Below are 27,310 nucleotides of genomic sequence, written 5' to 3'. Positions count from 1 at the left end.
TTTTCCCATGGCATCATCTGCTCAGAGATACTTACCTGAAATGTAGGTCACATTCTTTTCCATATTTGGAATCACTCCAATAAAATATTCAACCTGTCAGGATCATTTATCTATAGCTTTTGTTTTTTTAACTATTTTAAAGTCCTATCTTGTGCTTCCAATTAGCCTGGTTTAGCAGCCACTAGTTCCACCAATTTAATGACCATGTCTATCAGCAGCAATTGTGACACTTGTAACCTGGATTCAGCTCCTGAACCAATAAGAAAGGAGACACTATATTTCCTCCAGTTAACTTGGCAGCAAAGCCGAAGTCCAATGATACATTGAGCAATATTTTTACCAACTAGGTCATTCTAAAGAAAACATGATACTCAATGACACAGGCCAGAGATGGGAAACTTTGTATTGTATGGACAGTGTTTTTTACTGTAGGTTGGGGATCTGGTACACCTTTTTTCAGTGCAAGAAGAGTGCAGTTATACAGATTTTTGCACAAACGAAACGGCAATACTAACAAATAATACCCTTAAATAATCCTGGTGAATAAAAGCAAAATATAAGCCTTCACAACAAACATCATCAGTTTTCAAACAATACATTAGATAACTGCCACCTTTTCTGCTCCTACCAGTACTTGACTTTTTTGTCTTTTGGCCTCTCTGCTGGTATCACTACCTTGACTACCTGTCGTTGGATGTCCTTTTCCATTGCCTCTCTGATTTTCAACAGCTTCACTGCTGAAACTGGGAGACTGAATCCATTAACATGATGGTGTATATCTTCTTCCCCTTTCTCCAACTCACTGATACTGGGTTTCTGTGTCCTGCTCAGGGTGTCAGCTAACACCAGTAATCATTGTGGACAATATCTGATCTCTACCTGGAGATACATCAACATGTGCTGCAATGTCTCTGGAGAAAAAAGAAGGGACTTGGCCATGATTGTCTGTAGGCATTATCGTCTAATATCACCTTTACTTGGTGGCCATATGTGTCCTGATGGAACTCAGCTCTATCTACATTAATGGAGAAAGGACCATTTGTCCCTAGGATTACTATGGACATTAATGGTGTGAAGGTTGCTCCAGTTATCCTGGGAGACCTGGGTTATCCTCTGCTTCCCTGAATAATGAAGACATTCACAGGCTGCATGGACAAAAGGAAGAAACTTTTTAACTACTTCCCTCAGTAGGAGAATGGTAGCGGAGCGTGCATTTGGCCGATTGAAAGGAAGGTGTTTCTGTCTGCAGCCAGGGCTGGGGGTCAGTGCCCATGGCCAGAGTCTGGAGCTAGGGGCACGTGTTGTGCGGCCGGAGCTGGGTGTTGGAGCCTGCTGCCACATGGCTAGGGCTGTGGGTCGGTGCTTGGGGCCAGTGCCCACCCCATGTAGCCAGATCCTGGAGCTGGATGCTGGAGCCTGGGGCTGCATGGCCAGAGCTGGGGATCAGCACCCACTGGCTTGCAGCTGAGGATCAGCACCAGGGGCTGGGGCTGCACGGCCGAAGTTGGGGGTTGGCATCTGAATCTCTGCAGTTGGAGGCTAGGGCCACATGGCTGGAACTAAGGATTGGTGCCCAAATCCCCATGCTCAGAGGAAACTGTTGTGTGACTGGGGCTGGGGTCTGGGGCTAGTGCCTCCTGCTGCACAGCCAGAGCCCTGAAATGGAGTCAGTGGCCAGCACCTGCCACTGCATGGCTGGAACCAGGGGCTGGAGCCTGAAGCCCCATGGCTGGAGGCCAGGGCCATGTGGCTGGAGACGGGGATCAGCACCTGCCGGGGCTGCATGGCCAGGCTCCTGAAGTCTTGCTGCTGGAGCCTGCTGTCCAACCACCATAGGGCTGATGCCTGAGCTCCTCTGCCTCCCAGGTGGGTCAAGAACTCACCTTGCTCCTGCAGTGTTGCGCCTCATCTGTCTCCAGAGGCAGTACAGAGCAGCACATCCAGGAGGGGGAGGGGCCAATGTTTTGCCCCCCCCATTACCACCCAAGAGGTTGTTGTGGCTGCACAAAAAACCCCAGGTGACCACATGCAAGAAATGCTGCTCTAGAGAATCTGCGTCTGGCTGGGACTTGGGCTGCATTGCAGGAATCAGGTTGGCTTTCTACTTGGCTGGCATCAGGGTCCTGAGTTGCAAAGAGACCCTGACTCTTAGGGGACAGCAGGCAACAGGTTCAACAACCTCACCGGCTTGAGTGGTTGTTTAGTGCAAAATTCTCTCCAGTTCTTCAAAAAATGGACAGGTTGTGTGTCTTCTATCTGATTTCCCCCCACCCCCTGTCTTCCCTGGTTTTAATATTATCTTGCACTGCTCAGAATCCTGGACATCTGCTTTGCAATGTCCACAAACAGATCATAATTCTAGAGGCTGGCTACAAGAGCTTCTAGCACTGTTGTTTCACCAGATGGCAATAGTGTGACTAGACAGTAAATGTGAAAATTCGGGACAGGGGGTGAGGGGTAATAGGAGCCTATATAAATAAAAGGTCCAAAAATTGGGACTGTCCCTATAAAATTGGGACATCTGGTCACCTTAGATGGCAATGAGATCCATCTCAGCATGGCTCCAGGTGGCTGTGTAAGGCATGTTGTTGTGGGCCTTCTGGAGTAGCGTTTCAGCCATGCTGATACATGGGAACCCAGGAGCAAATGGGCAAAATCTGGCCCTCCACCAGCTTTAAAATGGCAGGGGGTCAGGGGAGAGATGTCTTGGCAACATAACACCAGAGCAGGGGAGGGTACATGGGTCTATTGGTCAGATGTGCAATCAGGCTTGATGATCACAGTGGTGCCTTCTGGCCTTGGAATCTATGAAAAATCATTGCTTCCCTGCTTGTCATCTGCACTTGTTTCACACCTTAAATGGTGTTAAATTAAACTAAGCTAGGCAAAGACTATGTCTTTCTGGGAAGAGCCCATTGTATTTTGGGGTGCCATAAAATAGTAAACATGGGCAAAGGAGGATTGGCATGTGAAGGGTGCCTTGATTTGGAGGGAAGTGCTCTGGGTGTATGTTAGGAGACAATATGTTTTTTGCATGTGTGGAGGGGTATTGCAGGGCTGAAATGGGATTGGGGGATGCAGTGTGTGTGTGAGTGTTGGGCTGCAGTGGGATGGGATTAGAGGATGCAGTGTGTGTGTAGGGGGGTGCTGGGCTGCAGAGGGATGAGACTGGCAGATGCAGTATGTGTGGGCGGGTTGTTGGGGGGGTGGGATTGGGGGATAGTATGGTGGTGGGTTGCAGTGGGATGGGATTGGGGGATGGTGTGCGTGTGTGTGGGGGTTGTTGGGTTGCAGTGGAATGGGATTGGGGGATAGTGTGGTGGGGGGGTGGGTTGCAGTGGGATGTGATTGAGGGACAGCGGGGGGTGTTGTTGGGGTTGCAGGGATGGGATTGGCAGATGCAGTGGGGGGGTTGTTGGTTGCAGTGGGATGGGATTGCGGGACAGCGGGGGGTGTTGTTGGGGTTGCAGGGATGGGATTGGCGGATGCAGTGTGTGTGTGTGGGGGTTGTTGGGTTGCAGTGGGATGGGATTAGGGGACAGCAGGGGGTGTTGTCCGGGTTGCAGGGATGGGATTGGCAGATGCAGTGTGTGTGGGGTTGTTGGGTTGCAGTGGGATGGGATTGGGGGACAGCAGGGGGTGTTGTTGGGGTTGCAGGGACGGGATTGGCGGATGCAGTGTGTGGGGGGGGTGGTTGGGTTGCAGTAGGATGGGGTTGGGGGACAGTGAGGTGGGGGGGGTGTTGGATTGCAGTGGATGGGATTGGCGGATGCAGTGTGTGTTGGGAGGAGATGGGGGCATGCCCACGTGGAGAGGGGATTAGTTTGGCAGGTGTGGCGAGGGCAGGGTTGTTATCACTGCCCCCGTCCCTGCAGCAGGCTCCACTCCCGCCCTCAGCACGACCGGTGCCCGCCGCCTAGGGGCCCGGGCTAGACGGGGAGGGGAAAGAGCCAGGCGGGCGGGGCGACCCCTGCTCCCGAAGCCGCTGATTGGCGCCGCTCCGTGGCCTGAGGAGGTCAGCGGGATTGGGCGGCGCCAGCGCAGCGTCCCGGTCCGCAGCAGGGAGTAGCCGCCCTGGTGTCAGCAGCGACCGCGCGGCCCCTTGCGAGTCCCCGGCAGCCCGGCCTGGGCGCTCGGCTGCAGCCTCCTTTCAGGTCAGTGCGGTCGCTGCCCTGCTCCGCCGGCACATCTGCTCTGGCAGCGGTTGGACGCCCCGGCAGCGGCTGGACGCGCCTGCTGCTCCCCGCCAACGTGCGGGTACCGCTCAGCCTGAGCAGGGCGTGGGCACGGACCGTTCCCCGCACCGGCAGCGCGGCCTGGGCGGTGACACTCTCAAGAGACTTGGCGGGTGCAGGGCGCCGTGAGGCCTGGGGCTGCCCTGGAGCTGATTCACCGGGGGGAAGCAGCCCCGGCCCGGGCCCCTGCCGTTGTTTTAATGCCTATTTCTAGTTGTGCCCTCGCTTCCCGAGCGCAGGGGCGCCTGATGCGTCTTCCTCTTTCTCTGTGCTGTGTAGTAGGATTGTTGTTTAAATGTTTGTACCGCACCTAGCACACTGGGGGCCTGAACTGTGTCTGATCCACCATCGAGTGCTACCCCAGCACAAATAATAAATTAATACTAATAGCTGACAGCATGCTGCCTGTTTGGGCCACAGCTGTGTGGCTTCCCCCTCCTCGCTAAAGTACTTAAATATCCCCCCTTATTGTAGGTATTTATCCCCATTTTACAGATGGGGGAACAGGCACAGCAAGGAGAAGTGAGTGGCCCAGTGTCACATGGGAAGTCTGTGGTGGAGCAGGAACTTGAATCCAGATCTCCCAAGTCCTCGGTTACTGCTGGAGCCATTTAGCTGCCTTTATGATCCTTTAGAGTTGTCACAAATATTGCTAAATCTCAGACTCTTAAATATGTTGCAGTGAATTCTGTCTTGATTCTTGTATGTAGTGTTGCTGTAGCTGAGTTGGTCCTAGGAGATTAGGAAGACAAGGTAGGTAATTTTATTGCACCAGCTTCTGTTGGTGAGAGAGAAAAGCTTTTGAGTTTACACAGAGCTGCTCTTCTCAGAAGAGTGTCAGCTAAAGGGAGCAAACTCTTTAGCATGAGTAGTTAACACACATTTCATGGGACAGTTAATCTTGAAATATGTTAACTACTTATGCTAAACAGTCTGTTTCATGTTGTATTTAGTGGTGACACTCTAAATTTCCCAGACCAGAAGAATAATTCTGGGAAGCTCGAAAGTTTGTCTCTTCCCAACAGAAGTTGGTCCAATAAAAGAGATTACCTCAGTCACCTTGATTCCTTCTTGCCAATGAAGTTATTGTTGTCTAGTGACACCATCAGAGGACCCAGCCACATCAGCCACACCATCAAGGGCTCATTCATCTGCATGTCTACTAATGTGATATATGCCATCATGTGCCAGCAATGCCCCCCTGCCATGTACATTGGCCAAACCAGATAGTCCCTATGTAAAAGAATAAATGGACACAAATAGGACATCAGGAATAGTGACATACAAAAGCCAGTAGGAGAACAGGTCAATCTCCCTGGACATTCTATAAGAGATTCATTTGCAAATTTCAAGCCCATATTAATGGTTTTAATAGAGACTGGGGGTGGCTGGCTCATTACAAAAGTAGCTTTGCCTCTCCTGGAATTGACACCTCCTCATCTTTTATTGGGAGAGGACTACATCCACCCTGATTGAGTTGGCCTTGTCAGCACTGGTTCTCCACTTGTGAGGTAATTCTCTTCTCTTCATGTGTCATTATATAATGCCTGCATCTGTAATTTTCACTCTGTGCATCTGAAGAAGTGAGTTTTTTACCCATGAAAGCTTATGCCCAAATAAATCTGTTAGTCTTTAAAGTGCCACTGGATTCATTGTTATTGTTGTGGGACACACTTAGGCTGTTGCCTCCTTCCCACAAGGTTTTGTGTGTTATATGCTGCCCATGGGAAAAATAACATGGGTCCATTGGGATGGGAAAAATAAAGTTTATAAACTATTAACGGCTACCATTCTTTTTTTTTTAGTAATAAAAATATCTGATCACATCAGTGAGTCCTGAGCGTTTTGGTCCTTTACTTCCTGTGAGCAGTGCTTATGAGGTGTAAAGGGGAAAGGGAAAGAGAGGTTATAAATAGTGGCAGGAGCTGCTATTTTCTTGTTAAAGACATTCCTTGAGTACGTATCTCCCTCCCCTCACAAAAGTCTGTTTTTTTGTTTTTTTTTTTTTTTTTTTGCATGTTAAGCTTTAATAGCATTGGATGCTGTGAGATGGTTAAGTCAGGGCTGAACATAACTAGGTGAATAGCATTGTGAGATGGTTACACTTCTTGGGCAGTTTGCACAAGAAAACTGTAGTGATTTTCTTAGTTTTTTTTTTTTTTTTTAAGAGCAAATCCAGGGAAACACATGCACAGCTTAATACAGCTGGCTCAGCTTTCGCCATTCTTTGTTTAAAATTAATGTGCCTTTACAGTGTTTTTGTTTCTGGTTTCTGTTTCTACATCACCGTTTAAAAAAATCTTGATTTTTGGAAGGGAAGAATATTTGATTTATTTGTATTAAATCCACTGGAAATCTTTATGAAAGGAAATAGCACTGCAGAAAAGTTTCTCAATTATAATAGACAAAGTGACTCTTTGTATAGTACTCCTACCCCGTTTGTCTTCCCTCCACCCCCCATGTATTTCTTCTGCAGAAGAAGCCATACAACTTAACCTCAGGGTCTCACTTTTTTTTCTTTTGCAGCATAAGTCTTTTTTTTTCTTATATAGTGTAGCTTTTGCAAAGCCTTATTTTCTTACACAAATAAAGAAATGTATTTCTACAGAATGAAGATGTGGCTCCTTATAATTGTGGCATGTTTGATCCAAGAAATTGTAAGTTCAGAAGCATTTGTCAGAAGAAGAAGAAGAAATGTGGATCCTGAAACATCTATGAATATTGTAAGTTACGTATTGTAAAATTCATTCAGTAGCTGCCATTTAAAAAAATTGATGTTTATCATCTGTCATATGGTTACTATATACAGGGAATAACTAGTTATCTCAGATATTGTAGTATAATTACTGTGGGAAGATGCTGACTTTTTAAAAATGATGATTACTTTAACTGTGGAAGGGTGTTTTGCCTATTAAACTTTAATTAATAATGCTCTCGTTGTAGATCTAGATTAAGGAACAGAGGGAAATTGCCTAACCTAGTTCTTTAAATTGCCTTAACCTGTTTACATGCCTGACAATAAACAGGAGTCTTGTCAGTGAAGTTCTATTTCCATCTCCCTACTTGCTTGCAAATTGAAAAAAAGGCTATGGGTTGATTGAGGGTATGGAAATGCGTGTGAGAAAGATGTAGAGCAGGGGTAGGTAACCTATGGCACATGTGCCAAAGGCAGCACACAAGCTGATTTGTCACTGGCACTCGTGCTGCCTGGGTCCTGGCCACCGGTCTGGGGGACTCTGCGTTTTAATTTAATTTTTAGATGAAGCTTCTTAAACATTTTAAAAATCTTATTTTCTTTACATAAAATAGTTTACTTATATGTTATAGACTTACAGAAAGAGACCTTCTAGAAATGTTAAAATGTATTACTGGCGTGCGAAATCTTAAAGTAGAGTGAATAAATAAAGACTCGGCACACCACTCCTGAAAGGTTGCTGACCCCTGATGTAGAGGAAGTAGCATATATAAATAAAATATATCTCTGGCCTATATTTTGTCTCATGTCTTATATGAAGGGGTAAATAACACACTCACTTTATATGCATCAGTCATGATTTTATAGACTTCTATCATATTTCCCCCTTAGTCATCTCTTTTCCAAGATGAACAGTACCAACCTTTTAAATCTCTCCTCAAATGGAAGCTGTCCACCACTCATGATGATTTTTGTTTCCCTTCTCTGTAGCTTTTCCAATTCTAATATTTTTTCTTGAGATGGGGTGCGCAGAACTGCACACAGTATTCAAGGTGTGGGCATACTATGGATTTATATAGTGGCATTTTGATAGTTTTTGTTGTCTTATCTTTCCTTTTCTTAATGGTTCCTAACATTCTGTTCGCGTTTTTGACTGCTCCTGCACATTGAGCAGTTGTTTTCAGAGAACTATCCACAATGACACCAAGATCTTTCTTGAGTGGTAACTACTAATTTTAGACCCCATAATTTTGTATGTATAGTTGGGATTAAGTTGTCTAATGTGCATTACTTTGCATTTATCGACATTGAATTTCATCTGCCATTTTGTTACCCAGTTTTGTGGGATCATCTTGTAACTCTTCGTAGTTAGGTCCAGAGCCGACTATCTTGAGTAATTTTGTATCAGCTGTAAACTTTGCAACGCCACTGTTTAGGCCTTTTTCCAGATTGTTTGTTTTCTGTGGCCCTGCTTCCACTCCAGTTAAAACTACTAGAAGGAACTGTACTTATTAAAACCACTTGTTGCTAGTAAGCTTCTAATAAGTTTTTCCTGACAATTGCTTTGCTCCCCCTTTGCTGTTCACTGTTGTCGCTTTCCCCTCTTTCTATCATAATAACCAAGTTTTTACCCTCATTGGGTAAGGACTTGCTGTTAATCACTTGTGATCTTATTGGTACCTTTGCCCCTCCTCTCATTTTCCCCGCCCTCTTTCTCATCTTCACTTGTTGCATCACATCTGAAACTAGCTTCTGAACTTTTTAGGGAAGGGAGAATTTGCCTTTTCCATACAACACCTAGCATATCTTTGAGTACTGTTTTTTAAAGGTAACTAGAGTTATTGCCAATGGGATCATGCAGTTGTACCGGTTAGGCATTTACGCGTCATCTAAACAATTCAGCTAAATGAGCTTTGTTGTTGTTGTTGTTAAGGTTTGTGAACTAACTCACTTGCAGGTGATGGAACAGAAGTGAGTTTTTAGAAGAGATGGTGTTTAGTAGTCCTATTTTATAGTATTTGTGTCAGATATTAAAAGCTGTAACCTAAGCAGATGAACAGTGTGTAAAACTTTCCTGTTCTTGCTGTGATGGTTAAGTCCTAATATAAATGACTTTATTGAAGCCACTGTTATACAACATATTGTTTCAAACCTGCTGTGTTGTGGGTCATTTAGACGATGTATTTAAGTATGATAGTGTTCCATGAGTGATAAATAAGAGTAAGGATCATGCCTCTAATATTTTAAATGTTTTAAAAATCTTACCCTTTAGAAGAGAGATGCATCGCCTCATCTGCCACTGATAGCACAATTTTTGGTAACATCACTTGTCTGTAATTGACAGACGTTTGCTGTTTTCAGTGAGCATTGTCTGTCTGTCCTTCTTTTTACCACTTCTGTCTTTCCCTTCTTTATCCTGTTGTCCCCAGTCTTCTTTCCCGTGCTCCCTTTTCCAACACTCTTGCCACCTGGTTAGTGATAAACTGGATGATCTATGTGTCTTCTCTATAGTGGAGACATAGACTACCAGCTTTAGCCTGGGATATGCACTAGAACTTGGATCTCTCTCTCTGTAGAGGTTGGACGTTGAGACAGATAAGAGAGATTTCAAAGGCACCAAGAATTGTTAGGTGCCCAACTCCTATTGAAAATCAATGGGAGTTGGGTGCCTAATTCCCATTGGTGACTGAAACACATGCAGGAGTGAACGCATCATCGCCTAGTAACAAACCTTTCCCTGATGGTCTCTCTCTACCACCTACCAGACATAGCCACAACAATGGAGACATCACACTTCTATATTGTCGTCTGTGGAAAGACTTCCAAGCATTTTACAGACATTTAATGAATTAAAAATGTCAACAGTTTCAATCAAAAGCTTTTGTTTTTCTTTTTGCAGAGTGAAATTGTTACCTACAGAGGCTACCCCAGTGAGGAGCATGAAGTAGTGACTGAAGATGGATATATCCTTAGCATTAACCGAATTCCTCATGGGAAGAAGAGCCATGGGACGAAGAAGGGTAAGATTTACTTCTGCCTGAAGAAAGGGAAGTCTTGAAAAAGATCACTTTGATTTGGAGAGATCTAACTCTTGTAATAAACCTGACCAGGATAAAATGTTGGTATCTTACGTGGTTTACAATTACTTATAAAGAAAAATAACAGTGCACACTATGTTAGAGTAGGTAATGTTGGAGAAAAACGGTAGATTATTGGAGGGGAAGGCATTTCCTCCCCAAATTCAAAATTTGTAAGTGGTTTGTATTTTGTAGGATCTAGAAGAAACACTTTTTTTTTGTGTTTGAAATTTTACATTTACTGAAAAAACTCAATTTATGATAAATGAGAAATAGTAATTTTTTTTTAAAGTAAGAATGTGCTGAAGTCTGTTTTGTTGCAAAAATTTCATTTTTTAAAACTTTTTGTTTGTTTGTTTTTAAAAACTTTGACTAACACTAAAGGTAGAGGCAGGTCTTGTTCCTCTTCTGTTGAAAAACAAACCAGAAAGACACATCCCCTCCCCCAAAACAAAACAAAAAACAAAGAAAAATCCCAGTGTTCTTCTGATTTCTGCATGGAAATAGGAATTACACTATGTTGATTTTAGATTCTAGTATGCTATTCTCCTTGTCTTTATAATAAACTATAAAGCAAAGTAGTAATTACTATAGCACCATATTGTACATAACTATTTATAGTATGTAAAATATCATTTCTAAAGAATACTAATCTGTGAAAACTAATATGCTTGTAGACCTGAATAGCAACTGATGAATTCAGTCAGAATCAAATTATGTTTAATGTCCCTTGGGGTAAATTCTGTCCTCTGAGGCATGCATGCCTCAGATCATTTATTTTAATGGGAGTTATATGCTTATATCTGAGGGTAGAATCTGAACCCATGGAGCTTAAAAAGCTGAAGATGTATGATGCATACATATGTACCTTATGGAAGGGGGGAAAAAGCAAATATCCTATAATTGCAGGTGTGAACAAATACTATGGCAAAAGACCCTCTTCTACCAAAGGCAAAAAAATCTGTCTGTCCTTAATGGTTGATTTGATCTCTCTTAAGCATGTTTGCCCTAACTATTGTCTCAAAGAGCCAAGGAACAGACAGTTTGGTGGACAAGGCAGGGTAGTCAAATTGGCTAGTTTTATATTTGTGGATTTCTCAGGATTTTTTAAGCACAAAGTGAAGATAGATTATGCTTCTGTGGGTTTTTTATTGAATCTTTCATCTGTAACGTAAGCAAATAGAGTGAAGTTTCCTGTCTCAAAAGAGTGATGAGGGGGTGGAGAAGGAAGCAGTATCAAAGGTCATGTTTTGTAAAGCACTTTAATTTTTAAAAACAAGGATGGCTGAGCAACTTTTGTCAAGTATGATCCTCTAGAAGAAGAATGAAGACATAAAAGTTCATTTTGACTTCAAGCTGTTACTGACCTGGTATTTTTTTTCCCAAACAGTGTTTATTTACTGCTGACAGAATTTATAGTGCATAATATTTCCTAATGTTTCTGTTGCAATATCTGACAAATGTGAATAGAATTAATTGCAGTTATGTATGACATTATCTTTTGGAGCGAAAGTCCACAACAGTCTATGGTTCCACAGCTAGAAAAACTGTAAGGGAAATTTTTTATGTTAAAGAAAAATGGCAATGACTTTCAGTTTAACGAATGCTGAAAATCAACATGAACAGGCGAATGGAAGGTATTAAAGTAAGTTTGCGTTCCATTCCCAGTTTGCATTCCCGTGCTCCTGTGCATTGTGAGAACCTGCAGCAGATGTTAATGTTGATACATAGTGAAAGGGGATCTGATGCTAAAGACAGTGGTACACCATCTTAGTTTGTCATTGTCTTAGCCTGAAAAGCCTGATCCTTGGAGTTCACCTATGGGAAGACCTTCCATGGCCTTGTGGTAAGAGGAGGGGAGCAAGGATAATGAAGAAAAGCTAGAATGCCTCCAGGATCAGGCCTCTTATCACCCAGAAATTATAAACGCTGGAATCAAATAGTTCTCTGTGTTCTTACTGTAGTTCCTGCTTTTCTTGGGTTTGCTTGTTTCAAACCTGCTTTTTTTTGTGTGAGAAATATTAGGTGCTCTAGTTAAGAACCTAATGTAATGTTTTTAAATCCATAACTACAATAAAATAACTCTTTAAAACCCTGCTATTGTGAAAGATTACAATACATGAATTTAAGACATTGTTAGTATCATAAAGGCTGCTAATCTTACAGTCCTATAGGAGTATAGGTTAGCCACTCAAATATAGAGATGAAGGAAATATTGAATACTCACTAGAGTTTGTCAGGACTTCAGTGTGAGGAGAACATGAAGCTTTGATTTTTAACTATGTAAAATGCTTTATCTTTCAGGTCCCAAGCCTGCTGTTTTTCTGCAGCATGGTTTGCTTGCAGATGGTAGTAACTGGATCACAAATTTGGACAACAACAGCCTGGGCTTCATGCTGGCAGATGCTGGCTTTGATGTTTGGATGGGAAACAGCAGGGGGAACACTTGGTCCAGAAAGCATAAACACTATACAGTGAAGCAAGAAGAATTCTGGGTTTTCAGGTAGCTGGATCTCATTTCTGAGGAGTGCTGTTTATTACATTTTATACATGCTGTCAACAGGAACCACTCTTTTCCCTCTGCCATTTCCTGTGTGATGCCATGCCCCCAGTATTAGTGCTGTGCTGATCACTGAATTTTTGGTTTGCTGGCCGTTCTTGGAGGCGAGAGGGTAGGGGGTTGGTTTGGGCCAAACTGAAACGATTTTTTTTTTTTTTTTTTTTTAATTTTTGGTGAATTGAAAAAGTAGGAAAATTTTCCTTTTGGGTCAAATGAAACATTTTGTTTCCAGGCATTTTTAAAAAATAAAAGGTAATGAAGGTCTCAATTCACAGTCGAGCCAGTAGGGTTTCCCCCTTAGCCCAGTGGTCAGGGCATTGTCTTGGAATGTGGGAGACTCAGGTTTGAATTCCTGCTGTGGTGCAGGGACTGGAACCCAGGTTTCCTCCTTCCCAGGAGAGTGCCCTAACCACTGGGATATAATCATTCTCTCTACCGCTCTCTGTCTGGCCCAATGGCTATTCATGTACTTTTATACAAAGTGAGACCTCTTCAAGAGGAGGGATTGAGACACCCCCCCAGAATAGTCCATAAGCGGGTGGTAGGGCACTCTCCTGGGGGAGAGCGGGGGAAGCGAATTGTTCCAGTTGCTGCTCCAGAGCAGAGCTTTGAAGCTGAGTCTCCCACATATCAGGACCGTGCCCTAAGCACTGGGATAAAGACTGTGAGGGAGGACTCCCTCCCATCCCTCCCCCGGAAATTCCTTTGGCCAAATCTGCATTTTTGGGGCAAATAAACTGTTTATCTGAAAAATTTCACCCTGTTCTCACCTCATCTCAAAAAAGATAAATTGGAATTGGAAAAGCTTCAGGAAAGGGCTGAAAACAAAGTAAAAGGAAAACAAAAATTATTAGGGGTATGGAACGGAGAGATGAATAAAACTGGGACTTTTCAGCTTAGAAAAGAGACGACTAAGGGAGGATATGATAGAGATCTATAAAGTTATGACTGGTGTGGAGAAAGTAATTAAGGAAGTGTTATTGATTCCTTCTCATAACACAAGATGTAGGGGTCACCAAATGAAATTAATAGGCAACAGATTTAAAACAAACAAAAGGAAGTATTTCTTCACACAGTGCAGCCAACCTGTGGAACTCCTTGGCCTTCACAACATCCTCTGGCAAGATTATAATAGGATTCAAAAAAGAACTAGATAAGTTCATGAAGGATAGGTCCATCAATGGCTGTTTGTCAGGATGGGCAGGGATGGTGTCTCTAGCCTCTGTTTGCCTGAAGCTGGGAATGGGTGACAGGAGATCACTTGATTACCTGTTCTGTTCATTCCCTCTGGGGCACCTGGCATTGGCCATTGTTGGAAGACAGGATACTGGGCTAAATGGACCTTTGGTCTGACCAAGTATGGGTGGTGGTGTGCTCTATCTACTACCCTACTTCAGTAACAGATTAAACATGATTGTGCCACTGCGATTGTTTATCCTGGTTATATATGTGCTAATATGCTAACAGTAAGGGAAACTATAAATTTGCTATAATGGCCTGATCCTGCCTTCATTGAAATCAATGAGAAAATTCCCATTGACTTGAGGGGTTCGGGATCAAGCCCTAAGTGAATCTTGGTCAGAGTTTGGCTGTTTGGAATCAGCCTTTGGAAGTTTTTATTCATTCTTAGCTGACTAATTTTCAGTGTACTAAAGTTCCATTCAGTAATTCTTCTCTCTATATGTTGCTATGGAAATTTTATAGCTTTATTTATATAGCTGTCGTCTTGTCTTTTATGTTATAGTTTTGATGAAATGGCTAAATACGACCTTCCTGCCACTATAAACTTTATTGTGAATAAAACTGGACAAGAGAAAATCTATTACATTGGCCATTCACAGGGTACCACTATAGGTATGTTAAGAGATTTAATTTAAATACACTGTTTTAAAAGAGAGAGATTTGCACATTTTTGGTTAAATAATGATAAAATACAGATTTACTAGTACAGTTTATTTTGTATCCTCATTAAAACTAAAAGGCAAGAGAACTAACTTTCACCTATTTATTTGAGGTGAAAACTTGTAAAACAGTAAATTATGCTAATAGATTACGTTATTCATCCAATTTCTGTAAAAACAAATATTCTAAAGAGTTGTGAAAATGTATATGGAAAATCATAGATTCATCATTCCAACTAAAATTTAAATTGATGCTCAGGTCAACCTTTAATTAACCAAACCAGTATTTAAAGACCAGTATTTAACCAAACCAGTATTTACTGATGCTAATTCAAATTCTTCTTTAAACGCATATACAATTTCCAAATTCAGAACTTAAAACTTACTATACTCTGTAATGAAAATATGCCTACCTAAAATTCTGATTTAATTTCTGTCAAATATTATCTTAAGAAGTCTTTTTTTTTTAACAGCTTTCATCGCATTTTCAACTATGCCAGAGCTAGCTAAGAAAATAAAAATGTTTTTTGCATTGGCACCTGTAGCCACAGTCAAGTTCTCCACTAGCCCTCTGACAAAACTCGGAGTGCTTCCAGAGCTGCTGCTCAAGGTGTGTATTTCAGTCAAGATATTTGTTTTAAAACAAAGTGAGCATGTTTATTTTCCATTTAAAATGGTTTTAGTAGAGAATACACCTCTACTCCAATAGAACGTGACCTGATATAACACGAATTTGGCTATAACGTGGTAAAACAGCGGGGAGCCCTGAACCCTTTAAATCCCCGCCTAAGCCACGCTGCCGGAGCTCCGGCGGTGATTTAAAGGATCCGGGGCTTCCAGCAGCGGCTGGAGCACTGGGCCCTTTAAATCACTGCCGGGGAAGCTGGTCCAGTCCAGCACAGCATAGTGGCTCTTGCCGGTATGCCATATTGGACTGAACCTGATATAACCTGGTCTCACCTGTAAGGCGGTGAGATTTTTTGGCTTCTGAGGACCGCATTATATCGGGGTAGAGGTGTATAAATAAAATTATGTGTAGAGTTAATGCATATGAATGTGCCTCTCTTGCTCTGTACACACTTGTATAGGAGATTAACATGCATGACATGCATTCTAAGCCAAATTTTGACCGTATATCAATATATGTCCAGAGTTGCTCTCTGATGGTTTTCCGTGTTGATAACTGTGTAATTGAGAGTAGAATTTGGCCCACTGACCACAAAACGCATTTGATGTTGCCCACTTCTCTGCATTTTTTTTTTTAAAAGTGAATAATAATGTAAAAGCAAACATTTGTTTTGATGTTGGTGGATCACATACTATCTGAAAATGCTTAATATTTATCTTTGATGTACTATACACAAGGATGTTGAGAGCCTTCAAAATGGGAAAATTGAACTATCAGGCTGAGAAATTTAAATACATGACAGGAGAAGCTAGGGGGAAGTTAAAACTTAAACTGTATCTTATAAATAGGGCTTGACCTGAAAGAATCTCAGTATTATATTTACTCATTTGCACATGGTTCTAGGACTTGTTTTGCCAAAAAGCCATGATTAATATATACATTAGTGAATTTTGGTAGGGTCATGTGATATCCTTTTCTTCCTTTTATATAGAGTATTTTTCATTTGTCATCAATTTCTGTAGATTTATTTAGCAATCACCTCTGTGTACTTCAGTCGTCTTATAGATTTTTCCATTGATAAACTCACATGTTCTATTCCACTAGATTGGAATGTCTCCTAGAGACGACCCTGTTTAATCTAGCGTCTGCTTCTTGGGCAGGAGAGTATTAGCATAAATGCTGCTCCCATTAAGGAGAGTTGGGCTGGTGAAAAATACTATGGGGCTTTTTCAGACTCGAAATTCTAAATTTTTCACATCAGTTGCCAAACAAAGAGTGAGAGGAAGAGGAGGATCCAGTGAAGATGTTCACTAGCTGTTGTGTGCTGTGTACAGGGGCTGGACTGCCCACCTCTATTCACAGCTATCCTTTGGCGGGAGAAGGAGGGGTAGCCATGTGAGTTATGGCAGATAAGGTTTTAGATATTGGAAGTATCACTCTATCTCTGTTAGGCGTAATGTACCTTTTCTAACCACAGGACATGTCTTGAATAGATATTTTTGTGTATTGTAACTGCCACTGGCTCTCCTTCTCCTCTCAGGCAGATAGAAATGAGGCCAAATAACATATGCCAGCTCCCTCTGTCTCTCTTCTCATAGTGAAAATGGCTGCTTTGTTAGAATAATAGGCTGATCAGGGTCCCCAGTTAAGAAGCTTTTATTTTATAGAAAAAATGCACCTGTTCACATGGTCCTGTGAAACTTGACCCAGTCACGGTGACTTGCACAGTGAGCTATTGTGGAACCACCCAGTTAACCACAAACCAGTGGATGGGTCATAGACTTTGTGCTGTGTCAGTGTGAGTAAAATGCACTCTGTAGATCATGTTCAAACCCTTGGACTTTTTAAAAATAGTATCTTGCAAGAGGAAACTGCCATCACAATGCAAGCTTGGTTTTATTCACATGGTTTGAATTAAGGAAGCTTCAAATATCAAACATACCAACTTACGCAGATGTAGCTTAAAATATTTAACCTTTAGCAGAAATCTGACATGCCCTCTCTGACATAATGAATACAAAACTGATAAGAACTTCTTTAAAAGTTTGAATTTTCATGGATTTTCTTTGGGTAACCATGAATAATTTATTCTGTTCTTAACTTGATAGCAAAGGTACTGATTATATATTTCACTTCAAATTAAATGGTCTAGGCTCACATGGTGAGAGAGTGTAATACGAAACAATCTTTCTTTTATGAATTGAAGTAGTTATCTCAAGAAACCTATAGTATGAATAAAAGCAAATAGCCTTCTGTTATGTGAATATGCTTATTTTTCAGGATATGTTTGGAAAGAAGCAATTCCTTCCCCAGAATTCATTGCTGAAGTGGCTTGCCACTCATGTTTGTACCCACCGATTACTTGATGACCTTTGTGGCAATTTCTTCTTTCTTATATGTGGCTTTGATGTGAAAAACTTAAACATGGTATGTTCTGTATACACCTAGCCATTATCTTCTTGTGACTTTTAAGAGTATAGACTATGATCTAAGAGTGTTTATATTCCATATGTAACTTAAAAAAAGTTTAATACCTTCTAGTTCTTGAGAGTTTGAATGAGTATCTCTTCTTGCTATAGACAGGAGTCCAGCTGCACAGTCTAGTTGATAAAATACACAGAACTAAATTTAAAAATGGATTGAAAGGATGAAGCAATTTTTTTGTATTCTGTGGGAAAAACACTGGCAAGATGGATAGATGGAGAAGAGAATTAATGGTTTAGAACATGGAGAGAAGGGAGAAGTAAAAATTAGACTTCACAGCTTGGGATGCATCCATGTGCAAGAGCTGCTGAGATTTCCAGATCTCATAGTGGACATATGCAATTGATTTCCTAGGAGTCAATTTGTACATTTTTAAGTCTGTAGCTGTTCTGTGTTCCAAATGAAGATTGAAGCACAAGAGACAGTGCAGGTGTGTTGTGGACAAATTGGTTAAGTGCATTTCTAGTCTGAAAAGTGATTTATGTAAAAAATCATCTACCAAGTCATAATTGATTACACCTGTGCAAATACATTGGAGAAAGTGTTGTTGCAGAAGTGTCGCTGAAGATGAGGTTTAAAGACTGAAGGGATTTTGATGAGAGCATAATTTGGCCTGCAGAACCTTTTGTTGCTGGTGATAAAACGTCAGAAGGAAAGAATCCAGCTTGAAATTTCCAGTCTCAAAGTTGAGTTTCCAGAGTTGGGTTTTTGTTTAAACAAACAAACAAATACCAAATAGCGGAACATCTCTCTACATTGCTCTGGATGTCTGTGACAGACAATAAACATGGAATCCCACAGTGCCACTTTTTAGAATCAGTTTGTGGAGTAGTACTGTAAGCTGGGGGCAGTGGTTGGGACACAATAGTAAGAATACAATGGGCAGGGATGGTGTCCCTAGCCTCTATTTGCCAGAAGCTGGGAATGGGCTACAGGGGATAGATCACTTGATTACCTGTTCAGTTCATTCCCTCGGGCACCTGGCATTGGCCACTGTTGGAAGACAGGATACTGGGCTAGATGGACCTTTAGGCTGACCTGGTATGGCTGCTTTTATGTTCTAATAGACACAAGGAAATTTGGGTTTGGTCAGCACGTGGAGAGAGAGAGCGTGAATCCGACTGGGATTCCAGTGGGATCAAGCCACCTCAAGAAGCAATGAAATGAGGACACTCTGATATGGGGAAGATTGTGCAAAATAGTCCCAACAAAACTTTAATTTCAGTGTTAAGTTTTTGCTTTTCCAAGCAGCTATGCTAAAATATTGTGGGAAAATCTGCAAAATTATTTTTCGTCAAAAAAAAAAAAAAACAAGAAAAGAAAAGAAAACAAAACCCCCTCCACTATTTGGGCAAAATCACAACTTGAAACTTGGCCCAATTGATGTCGTCATTAACTTCAATAGGGCCAGGATTTCACCCTCAATTTTAAAAAATAAATAAATCAGAATTTTGATTGAAAATGTGAATTTGGCATAAGTTATATGAAATAGAAAAAATGCTAATTTTTATGTTCAGAATTCCCCACTCTCCCCACACAATTTTGCATAGTTCTAAATATGGATAATACTTTACTCTGCCTGAGGATTCAGCTTTCAGAAGACAGTATTTTTAAACTGAAAATAAATGAAGCTTATTTGGAGCAACAGCCTATGTTAGTATAGGTAGGCTAAATAGCTGGTCAAAAATAGTATAGTGTAGGGAGGCATTTAAAACTTAGAAGAACTTGGAACACTTTTGGTAACATTAACATTTTTAAACTTGTAAATTGATATAAAATTATTCTGGCACATTACTGTTAAGTTTAAAGTTAATGTTTATGACAAAATCCTTGTATTAAGGACACCACAGAATATTGAAACTGAAGTGTCTTTTCTAAACTTAGTTTGCATTTCGTTCACCTGGGAAACAAAGCTAGATTGGTTAGTTTCACTTTTGCATCTAGTAACTTTTATTAACTTGAGCAATACTGTTCTTTGTTTTTTCTCAATGTGTTCAGAGAAGGCTTACATCTCTCCTTCACAACCATGCTTTTTTTGTGGAGGTGCGGGGTGGAGGTTGTTTTTTGGGGAAAAAACTCAGACTAATACATTGAAACATTCCTGGTCAGATTGTTTCTTGGTTTTTTAAGTGTAATTTTACAATAAATTAAAACATTAGCTTTAGATCAAATTTAGTTTAAACTAAGTTGAGAGTGTTATTCAATTAATGGCAAGACTCAAGCATCCTATCCAGTTTGTGTATACCAGCCTACTCTTAACTTTCTAATCAGAATTTATTTCTTTTAAACTTACTCTATTCAGTTGTGCAAAAAGAAATAAAAGATGGAACTGATGTACATTAATAGATGAAAATTGTAATTAATTATGTTGCTGTTGCAGAGCCGAGTCGACGTGTATTCAACACATTGCCCTGCTGGGACATCTGTACAAAACATGATCCATTGGAGCCAGGTAGAGCTTCTGAAGTGCCTGTTAACCTAACTTGTGTATAAAATACTGCTGCCAGTGAAATAGGGATAAAAATGTCAAAATGATTCTATGGTAGCAGTTAATTTAAGTGGCTGTATCTCGGTGTAAAGCAGGTGCAGTACCCCTATGCTGCGGGAAGAAATTTCTTGTGGAATCAGCAGCTGCTGGTCCCTGCATAGGTGCTTCAAAGTGAGATACTATGTTAGGTTATGTCTACACTACCCGCCGGATCGGCAGGCAGCGATTGACCCCTGAGCGCTCTCCCATTGACTCCTGTGCTCCACTGTCATGAGAGGGGCAGGCAGAGTTGATGGGGAAGCGGGAGCAGTCAAGACGCCACGGTGAGTAGGTCTTAGTATGTCGACTTCAGCTACATTATTCACGTAGCTGAAGTTGCGTAACTTAGATCGAATCCCCACCCCGCCAGTGTAGACCAGACCTTAGAGTCAACCTGGTTTTCTGCACAAAGCGTGTGTTGGTCTGGGAAGTGTAATTTGAGCTTCCATGGGTTAGGCTGAGTTGCAGTAAGGTACTATTGAATCTGAGCAAGTGTGGCAGAATTGAGCTCTTAAGATGGTAGTATATATAATTGAGATAATTTCAAGGGAATTAAATTGGGCTGGGAGCCTTAGGCCAAAGCAACAGAATGTATTAATATCTAAGGGTGTCTTGCATCACCAGCATTGCTTTTGTAACTCTCATGGCTAGCTGCATGGGGTTACCTTGCCAGACTTCACAGGTGTTTCTGTGTAATATTAGGCAAAAAAATGTGAGTGGTTGGCCTGGATGATTTTTTTTTCTTTTTGCTATGGTCCGTGCTTGTTCCCAAATGGCTAAGATGGCATTGTGAGACATGAATTAATTGTTGCTTTGCTGCAGTGCAAATGCACCAAAACAGCAGCTTTGGAGGAACAAACCTTTACTGCTTAAATAGTGACCTGCAGGCACTGAGCCAGATTTTCAGAAATATACAGTCCAATGTGTATGTGCAACTCCCAGTTTGGATTAAATCCAGCACACTTAGATGTTTACCTTTTAAAAATCTGGCCAACTGTGTATTATTCCATTTTAGTACATGTCTGCTCCTGCTTCTGGCCATAATCTGTAGATGAAAATATGAGATCTAAGAAACCCTGTGGAGAGGAAGTGGGTGTGGGAATGGTAGCATGAATATTTTAGAAGAACAAAGGCTATGATCAGTTTGGCTTTCCTTTGCTACAATTATCTTTGTCTTAAAACATTAATCACATGGCTGGAGAAGTGCCTTAATCCTAACCTTCATGTTCTTTCTTTACAATTCCTAAGTGCAGACAGTGACCTTCATGTTTTTGTGTGTGAATATTTGTTTTAGGCTGTTAAATCTGGGGAACTCAAAGCTTATGACTGGGGAAGCAAGGCTGAAAATTTGGTTCACTATAATCAGGTAAAGAACTTTTTAATGGAAGTCCTTACAATCCTTGAGAAACAAAAAAAGAAAACTTCAAAAACTGCCAGGAGACCATGTCAGGCTGTGATCTAGTCAGGCCTTGCAAATTAAGCAGGGACCTGCAGCCGGGATGCAAACATATAGGTGCTCAGAAATGATTAGGGGTAGGCAACCTATGGCACGTGTGCCGAAGGTGGCACGCAAGCTGATTTTCAGTGGCACTCTCACTGCCCGGGTCCTGGCTACCGGTCTGGGGGGGCTCTGCATTTTAATTTAATTTTAAATGAAACTTCTAACATTTTGAAACCTTATTTACTTTACATTCAACAATAGTTTAGTTATATATTTATAGAGTTCTAGAAAGAGACATTCTAAAAAGATTAAAATGTATTACAGAAAAATGAAACCTTAAATTAGAGTGAATAAATGAAGACTTGGCACATCACTTCTGAAAGGTTGCTGACCCCTGGACTAGACATAAGGTGGCACTGTTGTCTCTGAGTCAGTATAGAGTCAGTGCTTCTGATATGACATGGGGCGATACTTTGTTGCAAGAGGTGCAGTAAATCAGTCAAGACCTTGGTTAAGACCTGAGCTGGGTACAGGTTTTTCAGTAAATAGTAAATTCACACCAAAAAAAAAAAAATGCATGTAAGGGGCACTGAAAGTATTCACAAATTTGGAAATATTTTCAGCCAAAAGGAGAGAATTTATTTCAAAAATGTCAAAGCTATTCATTTTGACCATTCTGAAATGTTTGTTTTGACTCTTTTGGTTTTGAAATATATCTACATATTTAAAAAAATAGGACGAAACAAAAAAATACAAAAATTTCATTTTAGTGTTTTAGTTTTAGGGTGTGTTTTAGTCTGAAACAATTGTTTTTAAATGTCTTTAGCAAAAACGTGGGGAAAAAAAAATCTTTAGTTAGAAATAAACCAGTTTTCCTCCCAGATTTTTTGGTGTGGCTCTTCAATTGAAAAATCACTTATTTGTTCAGCTTTAGCTCATTAGTGAGAAGCGCTGTGAGATCATTAGAGTTGTATAAGGTTAATTATGCTGCCCTGGCCAAACTTCAGCCTGTTTAAAACCCCCGCTGCAGCTTCATTTGGATACCAAATTCTTCTCTAGATCTCTGTGCATAAGGTTAACAGTTTACCCTTCTTTTGCATTACTGTGACTGTAATCGCTTGCAGTAACCCTAGTCTGAGCAGTGCAATACAGGCTAGGAACATGCGTGCTTATTGGTAGGTGTAGTTTTACTTTCAGTGTAATAGTGACCTGTAAAAGCAGGTTTGGGATTTAAATTTTACATGGTAGACTCTCTGCACACACAACCCATCCACCATTACCTTCCAATGTCCAAAAATCTCATGCTTCCTATTGAGCAGGCTTTAACATGGAGTTAGTCAGGGCTTCTCTTGAATTGACTGCTGCTCCCCAGCAACTGCCACTCCAGAGCAAAGAAAGGAAACTATCCTCTTGCATTTGCGAGTACGTTGCAGTAGTGCTGGACAACCCCCTTAGCAGATTGGCTCTTTCTAAAGCCAGAGTTGTCTTTTTATATATATATATATATATATATATATATAATATGCTTTCATTTTTAAAAGATTGCAATCTTTCTCTCTCCCCTCTCCTTATAGTCTACCCCTCCATTCTACAAAGTAAAAGATATGACTGTGCCAACTGCACTGTGGACTGGTGGACATGACTGGCTTGCAGACTGGAAGGATATTGGCATATTGCTCACTCAAGTAACTAATCTGATTTACCACAAACACATTCCTGAATGGGAACATCTGGATTTCATCTGGGGTCTCGACGCACCTCATCGCATGTATAAAGAAATCATTAAAGAGATGAGCGCACATCTGTAAAGCTGCCTGGGCGGTGTGGGGTTAAAATCTTGCTAAATGCCTCTCTTGGAATGTGTGGTGTTGTCTTGGAAATAGCACCACATCTTTATTTATAATGCCTTTAAAAATGCCAATAATGGCTACTGGTTTGGATTAATATCTATTTTTGATGTAAACAGTGTTATTTCTTTCACCCTTACATTCCCTTTGCTATCCTGCTGGCTTCATGCAATGTGGTAATACTGTCAGAAAACAGTAATGTGCCTTTGCCTAGAGGAAATATTTTAAATCCATGTAGATTTATTGATACGTTTAAAAGACAAATTAACCCACTTTGCATGTCAGGAGCCTGAAAGTTCAAAAGATAAGCACTTGCCCCTGAATAAAATATTAACATTGATTTGAAAATCAAATACAGTTGAACCTCAGAGTTACAAACACTTGGGATTGGAGGTTGTTCGTAACTTTGAAATGTTTATAACTCTTAACAAAACATTATGGTGGTTCTTTCAAAAGTTTATAACTGAACATTGACTTAATACAGCTTTGAAACTTTACTATGCAGAAGAAAAATGCTGCTTTCCCTTTATTGTTTTTAGTAGTTTAACACAGAACTGTACTGTATTTGCTTTTTTTTTTTGCCTTTGCTGCTGCCTGATTGTGTACTTCTGGTTCCAAATGAGGGGTGTGGTTGACTGATCTGTTCATAACTCTTAGGTTCTACTGTAGATCTTTCCAGACCTTTAGTGGTGCTCTTGCTACTACAATGACAGTTTAAAACTGGCAGCACAGGAACCAAAGATACCTACCTATTTTCTCTTGTGCTTTAATCATAAGTTAGCCATATTTTTAAGAACTAAACGCCCAGTTTACTTTCTTCCTAATGTTACTCCAAGAAGAATTCTGCTGACATTGCACGCTTTCAGCGCCAGTTGGGGAGTCTCACATTCTGGGTCTGATTCACTGTTGCATTATTCTGGACTTCAGTGGAGTTGCACTGATGTAAAATTACACTAAGGCCCTTTATGTCTAAAATACAAAGTACTGATGAGAATTATTACTTGCAAATTGCTGGGAGAAGCAAACAGGTTAAAAGAAAACAATGTGTTCAGTAACTGTTACTTGTTATGAATTGCAGTGAAAAGGTGGAAGATGTATGTAATTTATTTTTGCTCTGATAACTACTGGAAAACAAGGCTTAAATACGTAGTACTGGCAGAGAAGGGGCCAGAGGTAACAATTCTGTAATTCAAGTATACTGTGCCTACACTTTCACTAGAACTCTGTCCATAATCAGCCGCTTCATTGAAGAGTTAGGAGATCACAGGATTTCTGTGGCAGAGCAGAAATTAAACCCAAGGTCTCCAGAGTCCCATTTTGTAATCCTAACCACAAAGCCATCCTTTCTCCTTTGGCTTCCTCCTCTATTTAATATAGATAATATTAGATGTTAAACTCTTGGTGGAGAATTATTTGTAAATAAACTAGAAAAAAGCCATATTTTGGGTTTTGTTTTTTTTTACTCCTTATTGAGACTCAGGGAGTCCCTTGCATTTATAAGTTCTGATACTTTTATTTTTTTTAAAAAAATTGCTTTTGATTAATATTCTAGTTGTGGCTTCTAGCAGAGCTCTGTGCTCTACACTCCTGGTATTGGCATTTGCTTTAAATTTCTTTAAAAATGAAGTCTCAAAGTGTGTGAAGTGGTCACAGTGCATGATGTTCATTAATGCTTTCAATATTTTTCAATAAATCAGGATGATCTGTCATAGCTTGGAATGGTGGCATGTTCTGTTATGTTGCATGTAGTTTTACATATGCATATATAATGTTTATCAAAGATACTTCATTGACATAGGTGTCCAGGACAGATACAACGTAGGGATAAGGTAGCAGACTAAACGCCCAGGGTACACTTTACCCGAGTCCTGAAAGGGTCATTCTCTAGAACTAATAGATCATTCATTTAGTCTCTAGCTTCTCTTGTGAGACTTTCAAGAAGGGTGCCAATTTTGGTAATGTGTTCACAGTAATTGGACCGAGAACCCAACACATTGCTTATAAGCCTTCATACAGTGGGTTATGACTTCTCCTCACACCAGTGATCTTGGAAAAAGCTTCCTGCTTCACACTCCTAGTCTCGTACACAATCCCGTTACCCAGTATTTTGTCCATTAATCTGATATACAGTGAATAACACCGTTGCTATGCAGGGACCTAATCTCAAGACTCTCTCTGTGATGGAGAACACAAATTTCATTTACTGTCTCCATACACTGAACACGAGCTGTAAATTTCATTTGTACATTAGTGTTTCCCCCTTTGGAACATGTCTGATATTTAAATTTATTAAATTCATGTTGTGATTTCCAGTACAGTAGAGGATGTGCATTTGCGTAGCTGGGTCCACAAACTATCAACTTTTCCCAGGCTGCTGCCCTGGGGGAGTCCCAACATGAGTGGAGGCAGCACAAAAGCATCATCCCATGTTCCACAGGAGCCTCTGCAACGTTTCTGTTCTTTCCAGGACTAGGATAGGGATTATAAACTCCACAGCTGGCTCTGTCCTGCTGGCAGCCCCTGACACAAAAACCCAATAGCTCATACAGGAGTTCTGAGACAAAAAGAATACTAGGCAAGGGAATGGGTACAAATCAATGGGCCAAAAGGGGATGGGGGACTTAGAGGAATTTAACAGCAATAGTGAAACAATAGCACAGTCCCTTCACCCATCTCCAGAGGTGCCCAAAACCTCCCCACCTGAAGCCTCTAATCCCACCAGTGGTGCACATAGAATTGAGAGATGCTAGCCTGGTGAGGTTGCTCTTCAGTTTGGACCAGTGGCCTGGTGGGGTGCACTGCTCAGTTACTCAACCTTCACCTTCCCTCAGGAAGCCTATGGCCAAAATGTTTATCACCAGCCCCAGTCTAGCAGTATCTATCACTATCCTTTTCCCTGGGCTTACACACACCCTCATCCAGGGCAACACAGTCCATCTTCCTCTTCACTGATGTCTGCCCATGCATACAATCCTGCTAACATGGTACACCCTCAGCTGCTCTCGACTGTCCTGAAATCCTCCAGCTTTCCCCTCTAGGCTGTTGTCCCTCCAGGACTTGGCTGAATGTCCTTAGGTGCTATCTGCTGGTTTACATTATTCCATCCCCTCACCCCCTTAAAAGGATGCATCCCTGCATCCTGCTGCAGCTTTTTCAAATAGTCTTTAAGGCATCCATTCAGTCTGCACCTGCTGTGATCTGCCCTTAGGGTTGAGACTGGAGCCAGATGTGATTCACGGCAATGCTCTCCTGCTGAGCCCTCCCTGATGCCACATCAAGCATTTACTCACTCTCACTATCCCTATCTTTGCTGAGCTTTCTGACCAAGGAACATGGTTTAGAGGTTGTGTGTTTGAACAGGGGCAGACTATAATACAAGATCCTTGTGAGTATCTCAGCTGAGACTGGGTGGTTACCCAGGGTTCCAGTGTAGGATCAGTGTCTGGGTACTGGGAAATAACAAAGGGCTTCAGCTAGTTGTAGTATACCACAAAAGATTGTTCATCCAGCTCTGGAGATGGCTCAAATAGCACTTTAGGCATTTTCCTGATGGCTGAAAAGGCATCATTACATTTTCTGTGTAATTTTTGACACTCCTAATCTGGTCTTGTAAAGAGATTTTGCTTTTAGCTGTTTTGAAAAACCTTGCAGCATAGTACATTAAATAATAGTATTAGATAATAACATTAACACTAAGGCCTTTGCGTATGCAGGGTCTGTATATGCCTATTACAGTGTAACTGCTATATGCTCTGTATTCTGTGATGGTGGGGTTTTTTATTTTGTTTTGATTCTTCGTTATGATTCTTCAAATGTAATTCTGTTGTGTTTGACTATGTTTTATGTTCTCTTTCTTGCTTTATTAGATACATTAACTACTCATTTCTTCTAAATAAATATTTTGTTTTTAAAGAA

General features: G+C 41.1%; 1 protein-coding gene across 2 annotated transcripts; it reads left to right on the top strand.

The window, feature by feature from the left end:
• The first annotated feature begins 3,842 nt into the window (after positions 1 to 3,842).
• On the top strand, positions 3,843 to 27,310 carry LOC116818983 (putative lysosomal acid lipase/cholesteryl ester hydrolase). Of its 2 annotated transcripts, XM_075072687.1 has the most exons (11): positions 4,086 to 5,746; positions 6,041 to 6,191; positions 6,844 to 6,958; positions 9,830 to 9,950; positions 12,312 to 12,510; positions 14,312 to 14,421; positions 14,942 to 15,078; positions 17,377 to 17,523; positions 19,961 to 20,032; positions 21,402 to 21,473; positions 23,123 to 27,310. In XM_075072687.1, the coding sequence occupies exons 3-11, from the start codon at positions 6,845 to 6,847 to the stop codon at positions 23,354 to 23,356; spliced, it is 1,206 nt and encodes a 401-aa protein (XP_074928788.1). In that variant the 5' UTR covers positions 4,086 to 5,746; positions 6,041 to 6,191; position 6,844; the 3' UTR covers positions 23,357 to 27,310. The 2 variants fall into 2 exon arrangements, with proteins under 2 accessions (XP_032626179.2, XP_074928788.1); XM_032770288.2 differs by lacking the exon at positions 6,041 to 6,191 and having other exon boundaries at positions 3,843 to 4,154.

Source organism: Chelonoidis abingdonii, chromosome 15 (assembly GCF_003597395.2).
Source record: "Chelonoidis abingdonii isolate Lonesome George chromosome 15, CheloAbing_2.0, whole genome shotgun sequence".
NCBI classification, from domain to species: Eukaryota; Metazoa; Chordata; order Testudines; family Testudinidae; genus Chelonoidis; species Chelonoidis abingdonii.
This window is presented reverse-complemented; position numbering and strand designations above follow the sequence as displayed.